General features: G+C 37.9%; 2 protein-coding genes across 3 annotated transcripts in view; one reads left to right on the top strand and one right to left on the bottom strand.

Moving 5' to 3' along the window:
- PolH (DNA polymerase eta) overlaps window positions 1-17,109 on the bottom strand; it is a 419,141-nt gene that overhangs the window by 81,674 nt on the left and 320,358 nt on the right. The window lies entirely within an intron of this gene.
- On the top strand, window positions 5,419-12,723 carry LOC148949477 (larval cuticle protein A3A-like). The gene is made up of 3 exons (XM_089093503.1): window positions 5,419-5,531; window positions 7,683-7,802; window positions 12,255-12,723. Exons 1-3 carry the CDS (start codon window positions 5,526-5,528, stop codon window positions 12,660-12,662), a joined length of 534 nt encoding a protein of 177 aa, XP_088949629.1. The 5' UTR covers window positions 5,419-5,525; the 3' UTR covers window positions 12,663-12,723.

Genomic DNA, 17,109 nt, shown 5'->3' on the forward strand with positions numbered 1-17,109 from the left:
CCATTTTTAAGTGACCAAAATTTGAGGGCAACTAGATCCTCTCCCACGCTCATTTCCCCCCAAAGTCACCGAATCAAAATTTTCAGATAGCCATTTTGTTCAGCATAGTCCAAAAATCTAATAATTATGTCTTTGAGGACGACTTAATCCTCCACAGTCCCCGAGGGAAGGCTGCAAACTATGAACTTTGCCTATTGTTTACACATAGTATTGGTTATTGGGAAGTATACAGACGATTTCAAGGGGGGGGGGGGTTTCTGGTGGTGGGGGGGGTGCCAGGGGTAGGGGGTTACGTGGGAGGATCTTTCCTCGGAGGAATGTTTCATGGGGTACGATAATTTCCATGAGGGCGGCCCCAGATTTACCAGCATTATTGGAAAAACGATCGGAAATTGAATAAAAAAAACAATTTTTTGCAACTGGAAGTGAGAAACAACATTAAAACTTAAAACGAACATAAGTTATTACGTATATGAGGGGGTTTGCCCCCTCGGCAATACCTCGCTTTTTAGCACTTTCAAAAGAGCTATTTATTTTAATTAAACGGCCTCAGTGATTCAGGGGTCATTCTTAAAGAATTGGAACAAAATTCGAACTTTAGCGTAAAGAGCGAGGTATTGACGAGGGGGTTAACCCCCTCATATACGTAATGATTTCTGTTCGTTTTAAGTTTTAATATTGTTCCTTAATTTCAGTTGCAAAAACTAGTTGTTGTTTTTTTATTTAATCTTGTATGGGATGACAGTCGATGATTTTCATGCTTCCACTACATGATTTACCTTCAATTTTCGCATTTATTTGAGCACTGTCTTCTAGCATATATTTTGCGTATAAATGATAATGAATTTACACTTTTTCTTATATAATTATTTATTTTGAACGCTGAATACAATAAAAACTCAGATTTTGGCACATACAAAATTTTGCAAATAATGCAAAACAATTTCACAAAACAGGGATATTATTACACGCAAAAAACACACAAAAGCAAATAGTAAAAACAAAAATAATTTTTTTTTAAATTAGTTTTTAATCATATAAACAAAAATCTACTATACATGGTCACAAAGATCTATAGGGGAGGGCACTGGGACAGTTTTGCTGTAAATAGGAAGACTAAAAATATACATAAGGAACAACAACTATTTTATATTCCAAATAATTGGCCATGCAAGTATGTAACTCAACTCTTTATACATCAATCCTTGTTTAACTCAACCCCATTCAACTTAACCCAACTCAAAACTAATTTAACTCGAGCCCATTCAACTCAACCCCACCAACTCAATCCTATGCAACTAAACCCTATTCAAAGTAACCTCATTCAACTCGCAACAATATTCCAATAAATTTGATAGTTCGATGAATTCCTACTTAATAATAAAATTTCCCTCTAAAACTGATTTGTAACCAGTTTTAGAAATACGCCCAAAATTTCCGACGCCCGATCGGCTTGAAACTTGCATACTTAAATTCCTGGGGTTAAGGCGACCTTAATGTGCCCAAAAACTTGAAACAAATCTAATTGGCACAGCAACTAGTGAATAAAAGCAATTTCGTTCAGTTTTTATAGTGTCAAACTATTATCACTTGCAACAAGAGAAAAGTTGTTCAGTTATAGTACATTAAAGTTGAACTGAATTCGAACTGAGTTCAATTCATGAACTCAGTTCAATTCATTGGAACTGAGTTCATTCTACAATTTAGATTTGTAAAGAGTGAGTAAAAATTCAATAATGATAATATTAATGCCTGCTTATTAGATTCTGCAAGTTGTCAGTTTTTTTTTTTTTTTTTCGCTCTCTATTCCTCTTTTCCCCCTCCTTTCACGTTATTTTTTTTTGCTCTCGTTTCTTTTAAATTATTATGTGTTACACTGTAATTTGGTAATTTTTGATTTATATATTGTCTTGTGTCGCATTTTTTGTGTTTTTCCTCGTGATACTCCACGTATTGTGCCTCTGTATAGTGTGGGTTAAAAATAAATAATAATAATAATTGTGGGGGCTGAGCTACCAGGGTTATACTGAATGGGGCTTAGTTAAGTAGGGGTTGAATGCAGGCTGATTCAACTGGGGTTAATTTGATCGGGGTTGAGTTGAACGGGATTGCGATGCACCCGGATTGAGTTGAACTAGCTTGAGATTAACGGGACTGCATTGAACTGGTTGGCTTGCATATATAATCTAAGAGATCTGTCACCCAAAAATCATTTGTGGTCGCACTAGTCTAGAGTAAAGAATCCCAAATTAGAAAAATATTTACTGCTTTTATGAAAAAAATACTAAAAAAAAAACCCTTCAATTCCGGTTTAGGAGCTGGTTAAAAGAAGAATAACAAGGTGATTCAAATATTTTAAGCGCAATCTCAAGTTAATTGCTTTTCCATTCAAAGCGATATCCGGTATGATAGTTTTTTTTTTCCAGTAATAATGGTTAAAAATAAGTCAGATCAATGAAAAGCCATCACCTTTGTACCGCCCCCAGGTAACTTGATCAGTGCATTGGCTTTAGCATGTGATTTTTTTTATTACACGACATAAGGAACATCATTGAGCATCCAGTTTTTATGTCAAATAGTAGCCTAGATTAAATTCTCACAACCTGTGTTTTTACCAGCTATAGAAGCATTAAAACATGAATCGAAGCGTAAAGATGCAATTTGCCCCCAACACGAACAAAACCATACTGTCCTCTTAAACATGAAAGGCGTGTTCCAAAAAACCCTGAATTGCGTTGTTATTAAACTTAAGATACGACTTATCTTTTATTATTGAGGAATTTTGTTGAAGAATTCCCTCGTGTACCGACAAAATCAGCAAAAAATAATTAAAGTACGAAGGGAGGGGGGGGGGGGTATACCATTCAAACCAACATAATCAATCGAAAAGGTCGGATAGGACAAATTTTTTTAGTTGGAAAATCACCCAGTTTTGCTAGGTAGTTCCTAAGTTACCTTCGAAACTACCAAAAACAGAGATGATGACCCAATTTGGTATTCTAGAGCACAGAGCAGGCAACACTGTTTGTCCCTTTGCACTTAATATATAGTAGAAACAAAAAAATTCGTAAGCATGTCACGGCAGTCAGAAAATTCAAAATTTGGCGGCTCCGCTGTTGCGTGAAGTTCTTGGCAATCCGTTCGCCATAGAACCTTCGAAAAGGAAGAGTTCTGTCTTGATACCATAGATACAGAAAATATAAATTCTGTGGTATAAATTTTCATCTACAATACAAAATAATACTGTCATGGGTGCGCAAACCATCTCAAGATAGTTTTTTTCGGGGGAGGGGGGGAGGGGGGAGGGGGATGATAGCTAGTCTGATCAATATGACATGTGTTGTTAAGAAGATAGACTTAACTGGAGGCGTCTAAAAGATGGTTTATTAAAAACAACTGCGCATTTCAAAGTTTGGAAACTTTGCAGAAGGTTTTTCGTTGAAAAATTCTGTCTTTTGGTATTCTCATTGAAAAAAAGCACTCTATAGATTTTAAAAGAGTAAAATACCACCACCCCCTTCCGGTATGTGTGCGGATTAGCGCCACTGGAAAGGTGCCAAACGAACGTGTCTTCGGAAGTCCATGATAATTTAAGTCACAAGACAAAGTGTCAAAATACACCTTGAAGTAAATGCAAAATTCTTTACAATCAAACAGTTCGTGGTAACGAACTGCAAGTAAGGAGCGACCCGGCTCAATAGTAACCAAAATTCTAAAAAACAGAATTTTGATACCAATAGATACATCAAACGAGTCAAATTTTTATGCTGATTTCGAATATATAAGTTTCATCAAGTTTAGTCTTACTCATCAAAAGTTACGAGCCTGAGAAAATGTGCCTTATTTTCGAAAAAAGGGGGGAACAGCCCCTAAAAGTCATAGAACCTTAATGAAAATCACATCATCAGATTCAGCGTATCAGAGAACCCTACAGTAGACGTTTCAAGCTCCTATTTGTAAAGTGTGGAATTTTGTATTTTTGCCAGAAGAAAGATCACGGATACGTGTTTATTTGTTTTTTTTTGTTTGTTTTTTTTTTCTTTTTCCTTGGGTTGATTGTATCGACCCAGTGGTCCTACAATATTGCGGGAGGGCTCATTCAAGCGGAAATTGAAAGTTCTAGTGCCCTTTTTCAGTGACCAAAAAAGGAGGGCAACTAGGCCGCCTCCCACGCTCATTTTTTCCCAAAGTCACCCGATCAAAATTTTGAGATAGCCATTTTGTTCAGCATGATCGAAAAACATAATAGCAATGTGTTTGAGGATAAATTAATTCCCCAAAGTCAGAAATTATTCCGTATATGAAAGGGGCTGTACCCTCCTCAACGTCTCGCTCTTTACGCTAAAGTTTGCCTCTTTCTCACAACTCTGTCTTTTAAAACAATAAAAAACTTTAGCGTAAAGAGCGAGACGTTGAGGAGGGGACAGCCCCTTTCATATATGGAATAATTTCTGCTCGCTTTAAGTTTTAATATCGCTCCTTACTTTCAGCTAAAAAAAACTTGTTTTTTTATTTAATTTTATAGAAGGCTCGAAAAGGCGATGAGTTGATCCAAGAACAGTTTTACTAAGTAACCTGCAAAGGGGGTAAGCTTGACCCTCGTATTTTGCACTAGTGAGGATATAAACCTAACATAAACCTTTGGAAATTTCCATCAAAAATGGCCAAAAAAGGAATAATAAAGAGGACGGAGCTTGGTTTAAGTATCGAGCGGTCGCTAGACAATGTGTCAGTCTCGGACACACTAAAGTTGTGACATAATTTAGCTGTAGTAGTAGCAAGAACAAATACAATTTATTTTGCAATAGCGGGGGCAAATATTGGAAATAACGAAAAAAAAAAAATTAAGAAGTGATTTGAGCAATTGAAAACAAATTTATAGAGGGGAGCACAGACCCAAAGGTTCAACTGCGTACATGCCAGAATAGGCCTACCACGATTTGAATAATCACTGGAGTGACTTTTAAGGAAATTTAAAGTTACTTATTTTTCCTAGGGGAGGGGATCCCCGGTTGGATAACAAGATAGGGAGTCCCTCTTTATTTGCAGATAAGGGTGCTGTGTTTGGTTTTATTTTCCTTCTCGAATATTATTTATATTGTTGACACTTGAGCTTGATAATGAACTTGACCAAGTCAACTGCATAGCCTAAACAAATCTCAACCGACAAATGGTAAAGTAAAAAAAAAAAAAAAAAAAAAAAAAAAAAAAAAAAACGATCAATTTAGTAGCTTTCAAAACCCCTTTGAAGACTTGCAACCGCGTCAAAGTTCGGCAAAATAACTAAATGTCAAGGTCTAGCAGACAAAATGCCGGTTTCGGTTAAAGACCTTCCTGGATTCAAAAATTAGGCGGCAAAATTGAAATGTTCACTTACTAATACATATTTACAAGGCGTGGTCACTTCTGTTCTCTTTTTTTTCTTGTACGTTCGTAACATCAATATAAAACGCTAAAATTGTGTCAAGTGGAGTAGTTCTTTTTCTTATTCTGAAGTGAATAGATTGTTAAAACAACTAAACAAAATGAAAGTATGTATCACACGTTTTTTCTCGAAACGTTAGGTCTTCTAAAACACAAAAATAGTTAGCCTGCAACTTTTTTATGCGCTCTACTAAAATTATTGCATCTCTGAAATCTCTCAGTATTGCAATTATATTTTGAAAAACTCAATTTATTAGTCACAATTTCGTTTAATCAAACAGTTCGTGGTAAAGAACTGAAAGTAAGGAGCGATGCAGCTCAATAGAAACCTAAACTGTAAGAAACAGAATCTTGATATTAATAGGTATATTAAAATAATTGAATTTTGATATTCAATATATATAAAATTCATGAAGTTTAATGTGATCGATCAAAAGTTACGAGCCTGAGAAAATTTACCGGATTTTTGTAAAAGGCAGGAAACACTCCCTAAGAAATCAAGTGATCTTAATGAGAATCACGCCATCAGCATACCAGAGGAACCGACTGTAGAGGTTTTTGCGGAATTTTGAATTTTTGTCAGAAGCAAAATCACGGATGCGTGTTTATTTTTTTCCCCCAGGGGTGATCGTATCGAATCAGTGATCCTAGATGATCGGGAGAGGGTTCATTTGGTCGGAAATCAAACGTTCTAGTGTCTTTTTTAAGGTCCTCCAAAAATATTGGAGGACCTCCCCTCCCAGCCCCTTTTTTTACCCACAATTGTCCGATAAAATTTTTTCTTCAGAGCCATTTTCTTCAGAATGGTCAAAAGATCTAATAACTATGTCTTTGAGGATGATTTGACACCCCCACTCCCCACAATTCCCACGGAAGGGCTGCAAGTTATGAACTTTGCCCATTGCTTACATATAGTATTGGCTATTGAGAAGTATAAGAATATTTTTTTTTGGGTGGGGGGGATTTTCTGGTGGAGTGTTTACGCGAGAGGATCTTTCCATAGAGAATTTTCGTAAGGGACGGGAATTTTCCGCGAGAGGGAAGCTGGATTTCCCAGTATTAAATAAAAAAAACTATCAGAAATTAAATAAAAAAATAAGTTTTTTCAACTGAAAGTAAGGCAAAACATTAAAACTTAAAAGGAACAGAAATTATTATGTATATGAGGGGGTCGCTCCCCCCTCAAACCAAAATTTTTGGTCCTCTTAAATAATAGGACCAAAAAGTCAAACTTTAGCGTAAAGAGTGAGGTACTGAGGAGGGGAAAACCCCTAATAAACGTTTTAATTTCTGTTCGTTTTAAGTTTTAATGTTACTCATTACTTTCAGTTGAAAAAACTTGTTTTTTTTATTTAATAAACTGAAAGGGTCTACAATATTTATTCATCAGTTAAGAACCAAAGACATGGAGCTAGATTGATAGCACGCCTTAAAAAGTAAGCAAATCCTACTTAATATAGTAACAACAAGTTCATTTGAAACTAAAAAGAGTTAAAACTTACGAAGTGTGCATAACCTTAAATGTTTTGTTGAAACTTTATTTCACTATACTTTAGTTTAGTGTGTTTTGATCTTTTTTGTTCTATCTTTACGACTTCCTCATTGACCCATAAAACATCGAACCTCATTGAAAAAAGGCAAGCAGTGAGGATCTGCATGTCTAACCTCAATTTTCTAAGGATGGGAGAGCTACGACCGTTCCCCCTCCAAGCCTTAAGTCCTTTAGCTCCTAAATATAGCATAAAGGAACATTGGTAAAGAGAGGCATAGAAGTCAAGCTAAATCAAATGAGAACAGTATTTTCAAAGCGGAAATTTCCTTTCGGAGGCTAATTGGTGATCGATCTTTCACACCGGTTATATTTATTTGTTTTTTTTTTTTTTTTTTTTTTTTTTACAAGATTATGTAGTCTTCATGGTAAGTTGGGAATCTGACGACAAGCACTCAATACATGCTACTGCTTACAGATATAACTGTAGGTTTTTTCCGAACTATTACTGTGAAACCTCACACACGGTCTTCGTCCCACCATCAATCTCCTTACGACAGGATAGAATTGGTTGCCGGGAAGTGTCCTCTGGTTCCCAAAGGTTCCTGTAAGACAGTCAATAGGGCGAGGAATCCCTCTATCGTACCAACAGTTAACTTATCTTGCAGTCCTCATTTAGATGCCTCCTTCGGAAAAGTGAAATAATTAAAGTTCCCTGCAATAGGCTAATAGTTATTTCAGCCATTTAATGGTTATTTCTTTATTTCAGGCATTTATTGTTTGTGCTTTGATTGCTGCATCATTTGCTGCACCTCAGCAATACCCAAAACCCGAATACAAGCCAGAGTACAAGCCTGCTGAATACAAGCCCGCCTACAATGCTGAAGAGGTAATTTTTTAATTATGTTATACTACAAAGTCAATTTAGATCCATGATGTCTTCCTAAACTTAAAAAAAGTCTCAAGAAGCTAAATCTTCGGTAACAAATAGTTTGGTGAAGTCATCTACCTCACCCTTTTACGATACAGCTCATATTGTTAGTGATTTCCGATCACTACCAGTGATCAATCAATGATTTAGCATCTGAGTAAATCGATCGCCTCCTCGATGTTTCTAGGAGAAAAAGAAAAGAAGAATTCTAAGATAGGCTTGTTAAAATCAAGATGGTGGTGCACCAATAAATAGCTAAGCCTATTGAAAACTACTCAAGAATTTCTGTTTTAGACTCCCGATAAAGAATTATTATCACCATTTAATTAGAAAATCGTAGCCACTGGATCAAAATGCCGCTTCATATAATTTTAATGTGTGCTCCAGATAACAAACGGATAGATACTAATGCTAAGATTGTAGGTTTGTTAAGCCTAAAAAGCTACTGAAAAAATAAAGTTTAGAGAAATAAAATGAATATTTAATTAGCTATAAATTAAAGTTCTATTAAAGACACTATATAAAATCATTTGAGTTTCGGGTCTATTGCAATCGAAACAAATCATTTGAGTTTTGATCCGTCTATTGCAATCGAAACAAGAATCTATAAACTTTCCTAAATGTGAACTTTCCTAAATGACCGCCTTTTTATATGAGAAAAGAAAATGTTCTTAAAATACTTTACATAATGTGTAGACCAAAGCCTCGTCAGATTTCAGCTTCGTCTAGTCGACCATGATTGATGATTTTTACCCCCCCCCCCAAAAAAAAGTTTTTTCAACTGAAAGTAAGGAGCAACATTAAAACTTAAAATGAACAAAAATTATTCCGTGTATTAGGGGGGCTGCCCCCTTATGAATACCTCGCTCTTGACGCTAAACTTTCCTAGTACTTTAAAAAAAAACTTCTAATTCTAAAAGTTTTATGTCTTATTAAGTTTTTACGTTGCTTCTTACCTTCAGTTGTAAACATTTACTTTATTTACTTACTTTCTGATCATTTTTCAAATAGTACCGAGAAATCTGACTCCTCATCCATGGAAAATTACTCCCGCGTACCCCCCCCCCCGAAAAATTCTCCCGGATAATTTCATTTTCGCTGAAAATTCTCCCTGGAAAATTTCCTCCGGACAACTCCACCCGGAAAACTCTCCTTGGTTTCTTTTTGAAAACAATACTTTCTTATTTAATTTCTGGTCGTGTTTCAAACCATGCCAAATCAGTTTTCAAATAAATTTTGTATAGAAAGTCTGGCAAATTCCCCCAGTGTAAAATTCCTCCTGGAAAATTCAGCCCCGGAAACTTCCCTCCCCGTGGAAAATTCTCTCCTATGAAAATACCCCCCACCCCCTCCAAAAATGTCTGTATACTTCCCAATAACAAGCACTATATGTGAGCAATGGGCAAATTTTACAGACTTACAACTGTTTTATTTGAATTATACCCATTTTTTCTCTTTTAAATTTTGTATAAAAAAAAAAAAAAAAAAAAAAAAAAAATCAGACACGACCCTTTCCCCAGGGGCTTTAGGGGGTCATGCAATCCCCAGAGGCATAGTTATTGGACCTTTCAACTATGTTGAACAAAATGGCTATCTCAAGATTTTGATCGGATGATTTTGAGAAAAAGGGACGTGGGAGAGGGATTAGGTGCCCCCAAACATTTTTTTTTATTTAGAAATTGCACTAAAACTTTTAATATCCGTTGTAATGAGTCCTCTCCCTATCTTCTAGGACCATTGGTTCGATAAGATCATCCCAGGGTAAAAAAAATTTACATAAACAATCATCTTCAAGCAAAAATACCAAATGTTTCTTCAGGCAAAATTAACAAATTCCACATTTTTGCAGATAGGAGCATGAAAAACCTCTAAAGTATTCTGATTCAATCTTTCTTTTTCGAAAATCAGGCAAATATTCTCACACTCTTAGCTTTTGACAGGAAACACTAAACTTAATGAATTTTTTATATTTAGAATCAGGATAAAAATCCAGTTCTTCATCCATTGTTATTAAAATTCCATTTTTTAGAGTTATAGTTACCATTGGGTCGTATCACCCCATAATAACAGTTCATTACCATGAACTGTTTGAAAATGGCGCCACTGACGACATGTATCTTTTTACTAGACATTTCTACACATTCTTGAACCCCTTTAAAACTTACGTTAATCTTTAAGCCAAAGCATGATTCGTTGTGCTCTAAAACTTGAAAGTAATATTGGGCCAATAATGTGACTGCTATTCTTCAAAAACTGACTGAATTTCTTTATTCATTCAGTTATTCTGAATAAAGTCTATCTCAGAAATATTCATTTAAATTATCTTCACTGTCTTGCAATATTACTGGCACTCTGAAAAAATCCCCTCAGACTGGAAGAAGGGCCTACTTGTACCAATCTACAAGAGGAAGGGGAGCAAAGCAGAATGTAGCAATTATCGTGGCATAACTTTACTCTCAGTTCCTGGAAAGCTCTTCGCTATGCTGCTTCTCAAACGGGCAACAAGCTACCTCCATGCCCTCCGTCACCCCCAGCAAGCTGACTTCATGCCAGGCAGGTCCACCACCGAGCAAACCCATACGATTAGACAGCTAGTAGAGAAAACTCTTGAATATAAGAGGAAGGCGTACATTGCCTTTGTCGATCTGCCTTCGACTGTAGAGGTAGTCAAGCAGTTTACCTACCTTGGTTCAATTGTCTGCTCAAACGGAAGCCTAGATGCCGAAATATCAGCAAGAGCGGAAAAAGCAAACTCTGTCTTCGGTCGCCTTCTAAAAACAGTCTTCTATAAACCCCAGATCAGCCGCCTCACCAAAGCACGAATATATTCTGCTTCGATTGCCAGCGTTATGCTCTATTCTGCCGAGACTTGGTCGCTGACTCAGACACAGACGCTGAAGGTAGATGCCATCCAGACGAAACACCTCCGAAAAATCAAACGCTCCCGATGGTCCGACAGGGTACGAAATTCGGAAATCCTCAGGTCCTTCAAACTCCCACCCCTGTCCGAGCAACTTGAGTCTCGTTCGCTGCGTTGGTATGGTCATCTGCTCCGTCTGCCTGTCCAAACACCCGCCCGGCTCCTCTTCGATTTCGACCCAGCTGCAAACGGCTGGAGGCGTCCTAGGGGAAGACCACGCACCAGATGGGCGGACGTCATCCGTGATCGACTTGCCTCCAGAAACATCAACCCGGCTGAAGCGACAACCCTCGCCCTGAACCGATCACTCTGGAGAAGACTGACGGCGCTGAAGACTGGTTCCCTCTATGCTGGCGACGCTGCCGAACAAGAGCTTTAAGTAAATAAGTAAGTAAGTCTTGCAAAAAGATTTCCCTATTGTTTTTCGTGCTTTTGTTGTTCTGAATTTCTTTCAGTAGAATTCAATTTAAAATCCAAAGTCTGCTTTAAAAATTTAAGTTACCTAGCTTGAAACCATCGAAAATTTGCAAAGGCTTAATATTGATGGTTCTTGAACAGCCGATATGCCAATAGTATGCACACACATAGTACAAGCAAATCAAGAACAATTTGCCCATAAAATATGTGTTTGTAAATACTAAAGGGATATAATTAATAATCTTAACCCACTTTTCATTTTACGATTAATTCACAATTTGAAATACAAAATCAAATCATGTGAAAATACAGTATTGTCAAAAGAAATGTAAGAAATGCTTGTTTAATACAATGACTGGCAATTATGCATTTCAACCTGAAGAAGCTCAATTTTTTTAAGTTTAAGCCGCCTTAGTTTTTGAACAATTTAAATTTGCCATAATCTATCGAAAAAACAAATTTAATTGTTTAAGCCTATTAAGATTACAGTTTAATTATAGCAAACGTACCGGCTCGTCAAGCTTATTGTTAAATTTACTTAAAATTTTAAGACCCTGTTTTCAGGTTACTGTGAAATAGTCGAATCAATTTAATCAACACCCCCATTCGCAACTGTGACAAAAAGGTATATGAATTCAAATCTAAAACGCTCTTTACATAAATTTCTTTAGGCTTTGAAAACAGAGGTTGGTAGTACGTACAACTATTAGAAATCAGGGGCGCCAATTAACGAAAATGTGGTGGAGGAAGGGGCAAGGATTTTGTCTATTCTTCTTAAGTGAAGGTAAAAAAATATTTTCAAAATCTATAAAGGAAGACAATCACCCTCCCTTCATTCCGCACCCCTGATAGAAACCCGGAACGCTTCGAGTAATAGGCTAAAAACCTAAAATATATAGGCCATACTTTTGATAACCGACTATTCGTAACCGTAAAATCTGAACCTCTGCAAGCAAACATAAAAAAGTAAAAAACGTAAGCGTTAATTTGTACAGTGCGAGACACTCAAGCAACAATGTATTCAGAGCAATATAAATTAGAACATTTTAATGAATGCTTTCCGTTTATTGCAGTACAAATACGACTACGCCCCATATCAATTTGCCTGGGCCGTCAAGGACGACTACACCTACAATGACTACGCACATGAGCAGGTCACAGACGACAAAGGATACACCAAGGGAAGTTACCGTGTTCTTCTCCCGGACGGTCGTGTCCAGACCGTAACCTATACTGCTGATGCCTACAGTGGATACAACGCTGATGTTCAATACACTGGTGAAGCTAAATACCCTGAATACAAAGCACCAGCCTACAAAGCACCAGCCTACCCTGCTCCAGAATACAAATCCCCCGCGTACAAAGCACCGGCCTATCCTGCACCAGCTTACAAAGCACCAGCCTACCCTGCACCAGCATACAAAGCACCAGCCTACCCTGCTCCAGAGTATAAAGCGCCATCTTACAAGCCAAAATACTAAAAATGTTGTGAAATTTGTTATTGACTATTTTTATACGAATAAAACTATTTTACAGAGAAAAGCTACTTTAAATTGATAGTTCATTGACCTGCGTAGATTTTTGATTTGGCATAAAAGGGTCCTTCTATTTTTGGGCATATTTCTGTAAAAACCATCCATCAAGTCCCATGATCTTTTCACTCAGCAAATTAGATTTAAGTATGCCAAATAAAAAGTCTCATGACTGTAGCGTAAGTCCTATCTAGGAGTTTAGTAACGGGAGGACGGGCAAGGGGGCCAAAACGTAGATTTCTTTCTAGGAGGAGCTTCTTCGTTTAATGTAGAATATTTGATAATTTCGGTAAAATTAGTAGCTGTGTGGGGGTCAATTACTTTTGTTATATATATATATATATATATATATATATATATATATATATATATATATATATATATATATATATATATATATATATATATATAATATATATATATATATATATATATATATATATATATATATATATATATATATATATATATATATATATATATATATATATATATATATATATATATATATATATATATATATATATATATATATATATATATATATATATATATATATATATATATATATATATATATATATATATATATATATATATTGGAGGTAATGATGCTCGTCCGGATTTAGTGCCCATGCAAATTGGAGCATGAAGAACGACCTCCACGTGCCTTTTGATACCTGGCTAGCCAACACAGAACCAAATGCATCAAGGGACGGTTGGGTTGGCAGCCCTACTCCTGAAACTCCTAATGCTACGAATGGAACCAGAAATTAGTCTTTAGATATACAATCTCAAACCCTGTATCGACCTAGGACCACCCAAGGACAATCCCCTCTGAACATTTTTGACCGAGGTGGCACCAATCTGGCCACCTGGACCGTCCTGACACTGAACCACCCCAGTTCGAAGCTTCTTTTAGCAAAAGAACTAAGAAAAAATATAAAGTCACAATAGCTGGAGTCACCGAAACACACCTCCCTGGACAAGGTGAAGAGGACATAGGTGAAGGACGCACATTGCTGTGGTCTGGCGGTAGCCAAAGAAGAGGAGGCGTTAGCCTAGTACTGAACAGTGCTGCACGTAGGGCCCTCCTGTCATTCAAACCAGTATCGCCTAGACTCCTGTCCGCAAGACTGGATGGGAAGCACGGCAAAATAACTGTCATTACGTGCTATGCCCCCACAGACGACGCTGATGAAGAAGACAAAGACGATTTCTATAACCTGCTTAGTTCTGAACTATCTTCTGTACCTCCCCACGACTACCTCCTCCTCCTAGGAGACTTGAATGTAAGTGTTTCAAACGATTCAGGCCTGTGGAATCTCCCTGTTGGACCTGTTACAGTGGATAGCCTAAACGATAATGGAGAGAGGCTGCTGAATTGTTGTCTGGCCCAAAATCTAACGATTGCGAACACATGGTTCCAGAGACCAAATATAGCCAAGTACACCTGGTATAGCAATGATGGATCAACAAAGAAGATGCTCGACTACATCATCGTACGTCGACGATGGCTGTCGTCTGTCCAGAATTGCCGCACCTACCATGGCGCCGATCTCGGGAACACCGACCACCGGCTGGTTGCAGCCAAAATTAAGCTCCGCCTCAAAGCTATGAAGAACAGCCAGTCTTCTCGGAAAATTTATGCCGGTCGCATCCAACAGGACCCCGCTCTGGCTGAGCGGTACCATGTGGAGATATCCAACAGATTTGAGGTCCTCGGCCAATGCGATGATAGTGAAGTTGCATGGAAGTCCTTCAAAGAGAACAATCTTACGGCAGCAACTGACGTTGTTGGAATGAGGCAACGGAAGAAAAAGGACTGGATCAGTAATCACTCCCTTGCCATCATAGAGCTCAGGCGAGAAGCACGTCTTGGCGGGGACATGGCTACATACATACTGCTAAACAAAGAGCGCAATTCCATGTTGCATAAAGACCGCAAGGCTTTTATTGACAGCAAGGCATCCGAACTGCAAGAGGCCGCCAAGAAAAAGGACAGTGGAGCCACCTACAAGATTCTTCGTGAGCTGTCAGGTCAGCACACTCAAACTACGCCATACCTTCGAAGCGCTAGCGGTGAGAATATCTACGACCAATAACAATGCCTCCGCCAGTGGGAGGACCACTTTGAGAAACTGCTCAACCCAGATCCACCAGACCAGACGGACCATGAGCTAGCGGCTGCTGCGGCTACTACCATACCTGCTCCTAATGGTCCTGAATTTACAGCGGAGGAGATAAAAGCTGCCACCCGCAAGCCAAAGAATAACAAAGCGCCAGGAATATGTGGCCTAACATCGGAATTCCTTAAAAATGGGGGTCCAGCCATGATCCTCTGGCTACAAATGCTGTTTAACCTTGTGTGGCACTCTGAAAAAATCCCCTCAGACTGGAGGAAGGGCCTACTTGTGCCAATCTACAAGAGGAAGGGGAGTAAAGCGGAATGTAGCAATTATCGTGACATAACTTTACTCTCAGTTCCTGGAAAGCTCTTCGCTATGCTGCCTCTCAAACAGGCAACAAGATACCTCCATGCCCTACGTCGCCCCCAGCAAGCTGGCTTTATGCCAGGCAGGTCCACCACCGAGCAAATCCATACGATAAGACAGCTAGTAGAGAAAACTTTTGAATATAACAGGAAGGCGTATATTGCCTTTGTCAATTTTCGATCAGCCTTCGACACTGCCAATATCCAGTTAATGTGGCTAATCCTTCAGTTTGCTGGCGTACCCACGAAAATCATTAATCTCCCCAAAGAGCTGTATAAAAACACTGAAAGCGCGGTGATCGTAAATGGACGGCCTTCTGGATATTTCAAAATAAAAAATGGTGTCCGGCAAGGATGTGCCGCTGCACCTGAGCTTTTTAACTGTGTAATAGACCACATCCTGAATAAAATGCAGCATGTGCAGCCGTTTGGCATAGGCTTTGCTGGAAGAGTTCCTTCAGAAGTTGACTTTGCCGACGACGCAGGACTAATATGTGAAAACATTAGTGACCTCAAAACTACACTCCAAACACTGGCCTCTGCCGCTGAGAAACTCGGTCTGAAAATAAATTGGTCGGAGACCAAGATAATGCCCGTTGAGAAAACGCCGTCCAACCACCTGCCATCTGTGGACATTTGTGGCAAGACTGTAGAGGTAGTCAAGCAGTTTACCTACCTTGGTTCAATTGTCTGCTCAAACGGAAGCCTAGATGCCGAAATTTCAGCAAGAGCAGCAAAAGCAAACTCTGTCTTCGGTCGCCTTCTAAAAAAAGTCTTCAATAAACCCCAGATCAACTGTCTCACCAAAGCACAAATATATTCTGCTTTGGTTGCCAGTATTATGCTGTTTTCTGCCAAGATTTTGTTGCTGACTCAGACACAGACACTGAAGGTAGATGCCATCCAGACGAAACACCTCCGAAAAATCGAACGCCCCCAATGGCCCGACAGGGTACGAAATTAGGAAATCCTCAGGTCCTTCAAACTCCCACCCCTGTCCGAGCAGCTTGAGTCTCGCTCGCTGCGTTGGTATGGTCATCTGCTCCGTCTGCCTGCCCAAACACCCGCCCGGCTCATCTTCGATTTCGACCCAGCTGTAAACGGCTGGAGGCGTCCTAGGGGAAGACCACTCACCAGATGGCCGGACGTCATCCGTGATCGGCTCGCCTCCAGAAACATCAACCCGGCTGAAGCTACAACCCTCGCCCTGAACCGACCACTCTGGAGAAGACTGACGGCGGTGACGACTGGTTCCCTCTACGCTGGCGACGCTGCCAAGCAAGAGCTTTAATTACAGTTAAGTAAGTATGTGATATATATATATATATATATATGTATATATATATATATATATATATATATATATATATATATATATATATATATATATATATATATATATATATATATATATATATATATATATATATATATATATATATATATATATATATATATATTATATATATATATATATATATATATATATATATATATATATATATATATATATATATATATATATATATATATATATATATATATATATATATATATATATATATATATATATATATATATATATGTATATATAAATGTATATATATATACCTATACTGTGTTAGAAACTGAATCAGCAACAGTAGAGTTTGTGTCCCTCTAAAGAAAATGCTTAAACTTCGATTTTTCACTTCAATACATGCAACAAATTTTGTATTGAATGGATTTGCATGAATTAAGCCGATGGGTACATGGATTTTGTTGCTTATTTTGCTCGTATTCGCTAATATTTGTACTTTAATAGTTCGTTCAGAGTGCCAAATAATACCAGTTAAAAGACAAAAAAAGTAAACTTTTGTGGCTAGCCTGGGGCTACATCCGGGCATTAAAGACGGAGGAGGTG

This window comes from Artemia sp. Qi Xiang Cuo, chromosome 8, assembly GCF_049724085.1.
Source record: "Artemia sp. Qi Xiang Cuo chromosome 8, ASM4972408v1, whole genome shotgun sequence".
In the NCBI taxonomy this organism is placed as follows: domain Eukaryota; kingdom Metazoa; phylum Arthropoda; class Branchiopoda; order Anostraca; family Artemiidae; genus Artemia; species Artemia sp. Qi Xiang Cuo.

Bases quoted from the DNA above. Each gene is read 5' to 3' on its own strand.
- LOC148949477 (XM_089093503.1), top strand. The intron at 7,803-12,254 runs GTAATTTTTTAA...CGTTTATTGCAG, and splicing joins CCGCCTACAATGCTGAAGAG to TACAAATACGACTACGCCCC.